The sequence below is a fragment of the Ostreococcus tauri genome (genome assembly GCF_000214015.3).
Source record: "Ostreococcus tauri WGS project CAID00000000 data, contig chromosome 03, whole genome shotgun sequence".
In the NCBI taxonomy this organism is placed as follows: Eukaryota; Viridiplantae; Chlorophyta; class Mamiellophyceae; order Mamiellales; family Bathycoccaceae; genus Ostreococcus; species Ostreococcus tauri.
Genome location: NC_014428.2, coordinates 213319 through 222560, shown reverse-complemented (window position 1 = coordinate 222560; position 9242 = coordinate 213319). Strand labels below are relative to the sequence as shown.

The 9242-nt window shown below is 63.4% G+C and overlaps 6 protein-coding genes across 6 annotated transcripts; 4 read left to right on the top strand and 2 right to left on the bottom strand.

Moving 5' to 3' along the window:
* Positions 1–646: 646 nt before the first annotated feature.
* On the top strand, positions 647–1516 carry OT_ostta03g01290 (unnamed product; the record flags this gene model as incomplete). The annotated part of the gene is made up of 1 exon (XM_022984713.1): positions 647–1516. The coding sequence occupies one exon, from the start codon at positions 647–649 to the stop codon at positions 1514–1516; it is 870 nt and encodes a 289-aa protein (XP_022838448.1).
* Positions 1517–1562: 46 nt separating this feature from the next.
* OT_ostta03g01280 (Mitochondrial substrate/solute carrier) lies at positions 1563–2414 on the top strand (the record flags this gene model as incomplete). The annotated part of the gene is made up of 1 exon (XM_022984712.1): positions 1563–2414. One exon carries the CDS (start codon positions 1563–1565, stop codon positions 2412–2414), a length of 852 nt encoding a protein of 283 aa, XP_022838447.1.
* A 145-nt stretch (positions 2415–2559) lies between these two features.
* OT_ostta03g01270 (Rhodanese-like domain) lies at positions 2560–3438 on the bottom strand (the record flags this gene model as incomplete). The annotated part of the gene is made up of 1 exon (XM_003077985.2): positions 2560–3438. The coding sequence occupies one exon, from the start codon at positions 3436–3438 to the stop codon at positions 2560–2562; it is 879 nt and encodes a 292-aa protein (XP_003078033.2).
* A 55-nt stretch (positions 3439–3493) lies between these two features.
* On the top strand, positions 3494–5797 carry OT_ostta03g01260 (Protein kinase-like domain; the record flags this gene model as incomplete). The annotated part of the gene is made up of 1 exon (XM_022984711.1): positions 3494–5797. One exon carries the CDS (start codon positions 3494–3496, stop codon positions 5795–5797), a length of 2304 nt encoding a protein of 767 aa, XP_022838446.1.
* Positions 5798–5865: 68 nt separating this feature from the next.
* OT_ostta03g01250 (unnamed product) lies at positions 5866–7047 on the top strand (the record flags this gene model as incomplete). The annotated part of the gene is made up of 1 exon (XM_022984710.1): positions 5866–7047. The coding sequence occupies one exon, from the start codon at positions 5866–5868 to the stop codon at positions 7045–7047; it is 1182 nt and encodes a 393-aa protein (XP_022838445.1).
* A 26-nt stretch (positions 7048–7073) lies between these two features.
* On the bottom strand, positions 7074–8798 carry OT_ostta03g01240 (unnamed product; the record flags this gene model as incomplete). Its single annotated transcript, XM_003077982.2, has 1 exon — positions 7074–8798. One exon carries the CDS (start codon positions 8796–8798, stop codon positions 7074–7076), a length of 1725 nt encoding a protein of 574 aa, XP_003078030.2.
* Positions 8799–9242: the final 444 nt, after the last annotated feature.

Below are 9242 nucleotides of genomic sequence, written 5' to 3'. Positions count from 1 at the left end.
GGGACGCGCGCCGTCGACGTCGATCGTCGGTGTCGAGCACTGGAGTACCACTGTTCTCATGAGTCATGAACCATCAAACCGTCACACGGCACGCGACCCGTCGAGTGACGCGATGGCGCAATCTCCATCTGCGGTACATGGGTCGACGCGCCGTCCTTTACGACTTCAGAGATACTACTACATAAGGAATACCACTACATGAAAAGCATTCGCGAGACATCGACGACACGCGCGAGTGCGTCGCGCGTGCGACGCCACGTGTTGGACTCGACCACGCGGGGACGAGGCGTGTGAAGACGAACGACGCATCGGCGAGTAATCGCGCGCGAAAGGCTTTCCCTCTCGCGCACCTCGAGGCCTCGAACCTCGGTCTTTTGACGTGTCGGCGAGGGAGCTCGCCGGTCTCATAATTCAAAACTTTGGGCGCCAGGTACCGGTCGAAACTGAATACAGCCATTGGCTGAGGGTAGCTGGATCACAACCAACACGGAGATTAGTCAAAATCCGCCGACCATTTGTTGGTATTTTCGTAAGAGGGTGCGCAGCTACATCCGAACGATGCGATTCTTTGTCGTTCATTTCACCGTCGAGGGCGTCGATTGCGTTACGGGTACTTTCGCTCGGCGCTCGGCGACGCGCGCGCGTCATGGCGCGCGACGGCGCGTACGGGCGCGCGATCGACGTCTGCGACGTCGAGGACGACGGCGCGGCGACGCGCGCGCGGTTGTATCGATCGACGCGCGGGAGAGGGGGCGACGCGCGGGCGCCGCCGTTGGCGCGCGTGCTCGGTGAAAAAGTGCGCTTTCCATCGCGCGCGTCCGTCGCGCTTCGCGCCGCGGGCGCGCGCGCGCGGTGGACGTGCGACGACCGTGGGTGCCGCGTCGAAGGGTTCGATGCCGCGGAGGCGTCGGCGGACGGACCGTGGCGGTCGTTGGAGGCGTACGTGAAGTTGGCGATTTGGGACGGGTTGTTGGCGCGGACGGAGGCGACGCGCGCGGCGGGCGACGTCGAGGTGTTCGCGCCGCGCAACGGGACGAATGTGATGTGGCACAGGGATGGGTACTTGCCGGGGGAGTACATCGGGCACGCGTTGGTGGACGTGGGCGAGGGAGGTGAGGACGTCGGCGGACGGTGGTTCGAGCACGCGCTCGCGGACGACGACGCGAGCGACGCGTCGACGACGGATGCCGAGCACGTCGTTGACTTTGGAAATCAGTCGATAGCGACGAGATTGGTGTGCGCGGAGAATTTCGTCCCCATCGACGCGAGCGGGGGCGCTCTGGTGGTGTTCGAGGACGCCGTCGCGTTCCATCGCTCGCCGAAGACGGCGTCTCGAGCGCTCGAGCGCGAGTCCAGAGCGATCGCGCGCTTCAACTTCAGCGCCTACGACGCGTGCGGTCGCACCGTGAGACTCGCGTCACCACCGAACGCGACGTGGCGTCCGTTCGATGATCGGGATCGCATCGCCGAACTCTCTGGCGTCGACGTCGCGCGCTACGTCGCCGACCCGCGGTAGCTCGTGATTGTCACTCCTCACTCCTCACTCCTCACCGCGTCTCGAGATGGGCGATGATGCGGGGACGCCCGCGGTGGTGTCACCGTCCTCTTCGTCCGTCGCGGACGGCGCGAGAGGCGCGATCGCGGGCGTCGCGTCGCGATTCGTCACCCATCCGCTCGACACGATGAAATCACGCGCGCAGGTCCTCGGCGCGCTCGCGTCGACGTCCGGGACGACGATGCTCGGGAGAGGGTTATACAGTGGGTTCGGCGCCGTGGTGATGTTCGCGCCCGCGGCGTCGGGGGCGTACTTCGTCGGGTACGAGAGCGGACGACGAGAGCTCGGAGACGGCGCGCTCGCGCTCGCGGCGACGGGAATGTGGGCGCAGGCTCTCGCGGGGGTCGTGTACACGCCCATGGACGTGATAAAGGAGCGGTTGCAAACGCAAGCGGTGTTAGGGGTCGATGAGCGCGCGGGGACGTATCGGAATTGGGCGCACGCCGCGCGGGTCATCGCGCGCGAGGAGGGCGCGCGCGGTTTGTTTCGAGGGTACTGGGCACAGAATTTCGTCTGGTGGCCGTGGTCGGCGACGTATTTCGTGATTTATGAACGCCTGCGGGGGTTCATCGGGGGCGGCGAGGAGGTGATGCCGGCGGTGAGCTCGGCGTGCGGGCTCGGCGCGGCTGCGGCGGCGACGACGCTGACGCACCCGCTCGATTTGGCCAAGACGCGTTTGCAGACGCTTCGGTTCGACGATCGCGCGTCGGCGACACTGTTTAGCGTTCTACGACGCGTGGTCGAGCGCGACGGTGTGAGAGGATTGTTCGCGGGTGTCGTCACGCGCGTGGCGTCCGTGGCGCCGGGCTCGGCTATTAGTTTCGGCGCGTACGAGACCCTTCGACAGAGCGGGTGGTGACGTGGTGACGCGTCGCATGAGTGCATCAGTGGGCTAGAGTTTAGAGCGTGCGATATTACACGTAGGTAGCAGCATATGATAGATATCGTCAGAGTTCAGTCTTGGATCCATCAGTCGACCGTCGCCTTCGCTCGGCGAGCTCGATTCACGCGTCGTCCTTTGGAATCTCACCGCAGTCGAACTGCTCGACCTCATCCCAGTACGTCAGTCCACCCGCCATGTGCAGGAGATTCTCTGTCCCCCATCCTCGAGCCGCGAGCTCGTACAGCGCCATGAGCGACGGCGTCTGCACGCCGTTCTCATAGTTCACGCCAGGCTCACCGAGCACTCCCCCGACGTCGTCGTACAAGATCAGCTTACTCCCCCACTCCACGCTCTCCAAAATCTCATCGATAAAATTTTCGTTCTCCGTCACGTTCAGGTAACCTTTCCCGTCCGTCAGGCGTTCCGGAAAGATGAGCGCGCTCAGCGCGCTGTTCGCCCAGTTCCTCGGATCCATCGCGTCGAGCGCTCGATAATACTGCGCGTTCACCGCCCCCCAGCAGTGCCTCTGTTCATAATCCCCAGTCGGTCGCACGTCCAACAGCGTCCATCCATCGCTCTCGGACATCGCCTTCGCGCTCGCCGGCGCGATTTGCTCCACGCCGCTCTCGACGAGCTCCGCCTGCATCAACCGCCACACCGTCGGTCCGGTGTACGCCTCCGCCGCGGGCGATCCCTCGGGTCGTAAGAACGGTCCCGGAACCCAGTATCCGTCCTCATCCGTGGACGCGCGCGAGACCCGGCGTCTGAAGAGCGTTTCGGAGCGGTTCGTTTGGATAATCGGTCGCGCCTGTGTCCTTCCACATCGCGTCCTCGCGCCGCGCGCGTGGTCCTTCATCGAACGCGCGGACGCGCGCGCGCTCGCGCGCATGAATCCCTCGACGATTCCGGCGAGTTTGACGTCGCGAAAGCGGCGCGCGCCGCGGGGTGGCGTCAAAGCGCGACGCCGATCGTTCGTCTCGCGCACCCACGTCCTCGCCATGCGCGCGTCCTGAGCCGCGCTCGACGTCGCGCGTCGATCGGGACCGTCGCGCGCGATGCGTCGAGTCGCATCGGACCTCGCGCGGGGTTCGGAGGCGTCGCGCGCGATCGCGCGCGCGTGTAGGCGCTCGAGCGACGTCGACGCGAAACGTCGCGCGCTCGACGTCACCGCGCGCGCGTTCGCGCGCGTCGCGAGCGGCGCGACGGCGTCGAGCTCGCGCGCGTCGAGCGATGGCGTCGATCGGTGGGGGTCGGGGGGACTGGCGCGCGCGCGCGCGCGCGCGGTGGAGGCGCGCGCGGCGCGGGCGCGAGACGCGCGGGACGGCGCCGCGCGCGCGAGCCCGGACGCGCGCGCGCCGTGGCGGGGGGAATTGCGGTACGACGTCGAGGCGTTCGAGGCGTATTTTAAGCGTCGGCCGATGAAGGTTTTGAGACGGGCGTTGGTGGTGGCGTACGAGCTCGGCGCGATCGGTCTGGGCGTCGCCGCGCGGGCGGGCGAGCGAAGAAGGCGGGCGCAGAGGCTCACGGAGACGCTCGCGCGGCTCGGACCGGCGTACATAAAGCTTGGACAGGTGATGTCGACGCGCGCCGACGTATTTCCGGTGGAGTACGTCGAGGAGCTGGCGAAATTGCAAGACGCGCTCGCGCCGCAAGACGCGGCGACGAGTCTGGAAACGCTCGAGCGCGAGTTGGGGTTGGGGGTTGATTTTTTTGAAAAGTTCCACGAGACGCCCGTGGCGGCGGCGTCTTTGGCGCAGGTGTATCGAGCGACGCTTCCAGGTGGGCAAGACGTAGCGATTAAACTGCAGCGTCCGGGGTTGGCAGAGCTCGTGGCACTTGACGCTGTGATCCTGCGCCGTTTCGCGGGATTTGTAGGCTATTGGAGGAATTTTAAGAGCGACGTCGTGGGCATTGTCGACGAGCTCGTGGGTAGAATATTCGAAGAAATGGATTATAACAAAGAGGCCGAGAGTTGTGAGCGGTTCAGGGCGATGTACGCCCCGGACGGCGACGCCGGCGTGGGGCTGGCGGGACTGGTGTACGCCCCCAGGGTGGTTGATTTTTTGAGCACGCAAACGGTGCTCACGATGGAGTGGGTCGAGGGTTTGCGCCTCACGGACGTGGCGATGATGGAATCTAGAGGGATTGTACCGAATGAAGTGCTCGATCGCGGCCTCAGGGCGTCCCTTCATCAGTTGCTGACGTCGGGATTCATGCACACCGACCCACACCCTGGAAACTTGATCGTGGCCGAAAACGGCGGGCTGACGTATCTAGATTTCGGGATGACCGTGGAGGTCCCGATCGAGACCAGGCGAGCGATGGTTCGAGGCTTGATAGGATTCGTCAATCGCGACCCTAGTGGGTTGGTGGACGACTTGCGCGTGATGAACTTTCTTCCGCCGCACGTTGATAGAGCCGCGGCGGAGGAGGCGCTGCGATCTGTCTTCGCTGGTGAGAGCACGACCAAGGTTAGAAATAGTAACGACTTCATGGGCGTCGTCTCTCAACTTTCGACGGCGCTCATGAAGCACGGCTTTAGGTTACCGCCGTACTTCTCGCGAATTCTTCGCGCGTTGGCGGCTTTGGAGGGCACGGCGACTACGATTGATCCATCGTTTCGCGTCGTTGATAGGAGTTACCCCTTCGTGTTATCGCGCGTTCTAAGCGATCGAAGTCCGGAGATGCGGGAGAGTCTGCGACGTCTTCTGCTCGCCGAGGATGGTTCGATTCGTTACAAGCGATTGATTCGCCTCATTCGAGCGTACGGCGTGGAAGCTACTCCGATGGCGTCGTCGGAGACTGAGACTCGATCGGATTGTCGCCAGGCGCTCGATAAGACGATCGCAGGCCTGTCGGAGCTTGCGTCTGGCGAGAAGGAATCACTGAGTGGCGAAGATGAGGCACGAAGGGCAACGAAGACGGCGATGGAGGACGCGCTCAGGTTTCTGCTGAGCGATCGAGGTGAGAGCACGCGCGAGAGACTCATCGACGATTTCATCGCAGCCTTTGAGGCGCTCCTGGACGAGGACTCGGGCTCAAAGACGGACATTCCGGAGGGTCGTTTCACCGTCGACGATGCCATCGGCGCCGCCAAGTCCGCCGCCACCGCCGTCGGCGATAATCCCGACCTCTGGATCCCCGTCCTCGGTCGAGCCGCTTCGGAGCGAGAGACGCTCGCCGCGCTTCGCGCGTCGTCGCGTGTCGCCTACGACAGACTCATCAAACTTCGAGCATCCCGCCGTTCCCTCGGTCGCGCACCGTGCGAAGACGCCAAGGAGCTCGTCAGAAAGGTCGTGCACGCCCTATCGGCGCCCAAATCGCCCGAGACGCAACCGACGCGAGACTCGAGCGTGTAGCGCAGACAGACCTCAACACGCCTCGCCTCACAAAGCGCCGCATCGCGTGATGTCCCGAGTGACGACCGATGAACACGTCCAATAAACGCGAGGACATCCTCGAGCGCGCCCGAGCGATCGCGATCGCGTCGACGACGAACACGGAGCGCTCGCAGAGCGGGACGGATGCGAACGCCTCGAGCGAATTTCGCGCCCTCGGACGCCGACGCGCGCGTGATTGGCTCCCGCTCGAGGAACGAAGCGAAAGGAGAGACGCGCCGTATCGCCCGCGAGGCGATAGAGCGCCGACGGGGACGACGGAGAGGACGGGAGCGGTGCAGAGGGTGAATGACGCGCGCGGGACGGCGACGCGCGGGACGGCGACGCGCGGGACGGCGGAGGACGCGGAGCGACAGGCAAAAGCGAACTCGGTGATGCTAGGGATGTTACCGGACGGCGAGCGGCCGATGGTGGAGCAGGCGTTCTCGATACGAGCGCCGAGTAAGGTGCCGCGGGCGGCGCGGCAGCGGTTTCTGGACGCGCTCGCTGCGAAAAAGTTGAGAGACGCCGCGGGTGTCGGGCCACGGGCTGCGGTGAGCGAGGAGTGGTTGCGAACGCATCCGAAAGAGCGCGCGCGCGCGATTGGGGAGGCGGTGACGGAGGAGGGGAAAATTCACGCCAAGGCGACGAGCAAGGTGACGTATAAAAATATGGCGGCGCAGCTCATGCTTCGCGGAGGTGAGTCGGTGAAACCGGCTCCGGGAGCTCTGAAGCAGGAGTACAAGTGCGACGCAGCGGATGGGGTGGATCTCTCCGTCGCGCGAACGGTGAGAGGGGATGCGTTCACGTTTTTCATCGACGCGTGTAGACACAGAAGCGGTAACGCCCACCCGCGATGGTTCGATGAGTCCGTGGAGGATGTTGACGACGCCAAGACCATTGAGTCGGATGACATCGAGCAACCGTCGCCAGAAGTCATGGTGTCGCCAGAAGTCATGGTGTCGCCAGAAGTCATGGTGTCGCCAGAAGTCATGGTGTCGCCAGAAGTCGCAGTGTGCGCGCTGTGTCGCACGTACATCAAGTCACTAGTGGAATCTGGCGCTTACGATGACTCGCTGTCCGAAATAGTCAAAGAAAAGGTCGTGAAGAAAGTGATGGCTCGACGTCGAGACGCGACGGATGCTTCATTCGTAGACAAAGAGAGCGCGAGCATACAGAAGCTCATCGCGAGTCAGTTCGAGGCGGAGACTAAGCGCGCGGCACGTAGATAGATGATAGAAATGTGATTTTATTCCGATTATCGACGGCTTCTCGTCGAGCGCGTGGACACTTTTTCTGTGGATGCTTTTTTCCGAGGCGCCGCGCGTTTGGAAACTGGCTCAAATGGTTTGCTGTTTCTCGGCGCGAACGGCTGTCTCGGCGGCGGTGGCGGCTCCATGATATCATCGGAATGTACTGTACCATTCGCCCGCAACTGAATAGGACGGAGTTCGACCAAGAGGACCTCTTCACCGTCTAAAAACTTCGGCTCGGGTCTGGCCCACCGCTTGATTCCGATTTTGCACCTGGGCACAACAATGAGCTCGCTGTGCCTCGTCTCGTCGGTGTCGATGTGGATTTGGTTAAACGTCTGATCAAATCGGAAATCGATCTCATCCATGCTCTCAACCCCTGGGAGGCGGATGATGACGTCCACGCCGTTCTCCTGTGGGACTTTCATGATCGAGTACGTCGCCGCGTTTTCATCCAACGGACTGAAGAAAAGCACCTTGACAATCATCAAAAGGATGACGGTCGCGATGAGCGTGAGCAACGTGTCGGCGATCCTTTCGGCTAATTGATAAGTATTGTATCCAGAGAGCTCTTTTTGGAGAGCTGCGACGGGAATGGCGAGCACGTACGGGACGAGCTTTACGCCGACGTGCTTCTTTGTGGCTGTGCGCAGTCGCTCCGTCATCGGTTTCAAACGTTCGAGCTGCTCTTTCATCGCGACGCGAGCACGCTGAAGCCCCTTCTTACTAGCCTCCTTGGTCGAAACGACGACGCGAGTCGCCGAGGCCTTTCCCGCGCGCGATGCCGCCGCAAATTCATCAGCGAGCTCATACGCGCGAACGGCTTGTCTCGTTGAAAACTTTTCCGGATACCTTTTCGGCTCCTTGCCGGTCTTGCTCTTCTTCTCATGAATCTTACGAGCCTCTTTTAAGTCGTCCTTCAGGTCCTTCAGAACAGTGAGCTTCTCCGATATGTGACCGACCTCCTGAGAGACCTTACCAACGACGCCCCTGCCCGCGTTGACGAGCTTTGTCGTTTGCTCTCTGCTCGCCTTGACCACTTTCGGGAAATGCTCGTTCGCCGCGTCGACCACCTTTTTCGTTCGCTCCTTGCTCGCCTGAATCATCTTGGTGGTGTGCTCTTTACTCGTCTCCACGACTTTCTTCGTTCTCGCCTTCGCCGCGTTGACGACCTCCGGGATCTTCTCCTTGCCAAACTGCACCGCCCGAGCGGTTCGCTCTTGGCTCGTCTTGACGATTTTATCCGCCCGTCGTCGCAACCAAACCGGCGCCCAAGCCTCCTCAGCCGCGATCAAGCGCTCCTCCAACGCCCGAACGCGAGCGGAATCGCTCGCCTTGGACCTCGCGAGCTCCTCTCGCGTCTCCGCGAGCGTCCGTTCCAGCGACGCGCTCTCGCTCTGACTCTGCTTCAACGTCGTTCGAACGTTCTCCATCTCCCGCTCCAGCGCCATCATCTTCACCCCAGTCTCTTTCACCTCTCGCTTCGCCCGTTCCAACCCCTCACGCGCGATTTTACTCTCCTCCACGCTCCGCGCGCGCGCCTTGTCCGCCTCCGCCGCGACGCGCGTCGCCCGCGCGATCTCCGAATTCGGCGCGCACCCCGTCCCGCACGTCTCCCCCCTCACCGCGGTCGTCAACGACATCACCACCGTCATCACCATCGCCGTCGTCGCCGCCGCGGTCCATCGCCGTCGTCGTCGTCGCGTCGTCGCGATCGCGTTCATCGTCATCGCGTTCGACGCCACCGCTCGATCGATCGCCCGTCGCGCGTCGCCGCGAGCCCGTCGCGCGCGCGCGCCGTCGGCCACCGCGTTCGTCGTCGACGTCCGTCGTCCGCGCGCGCGTCGCCGTGCGTCGTCCGTCGCCCGTCACCGCGCGCGATGGCGATCGGGCCCAGCCTGGACGCGGTATCGACGAGTCATCACTCGTGAAAACACCACGTTCGAGGGGGTCCATGAACCATCATCCCATCATCGTCGCGTCGTCCCCGTCGCACCGCCGCGCGCGCGATGGCGGACGCGCGCGCGGACGACCTCAAGGCGAAGCGCGAGGCGTACTTCGACGCCCTCGCGCGCGCGGCGACGACGCGGACGAAGCGCGCGCGCGTGAGCGGTGACAATGTGACGAAAACGGCGCGCGCGCGACCGCCGGGCGAAGGTCGGGAGAGCGGCGGG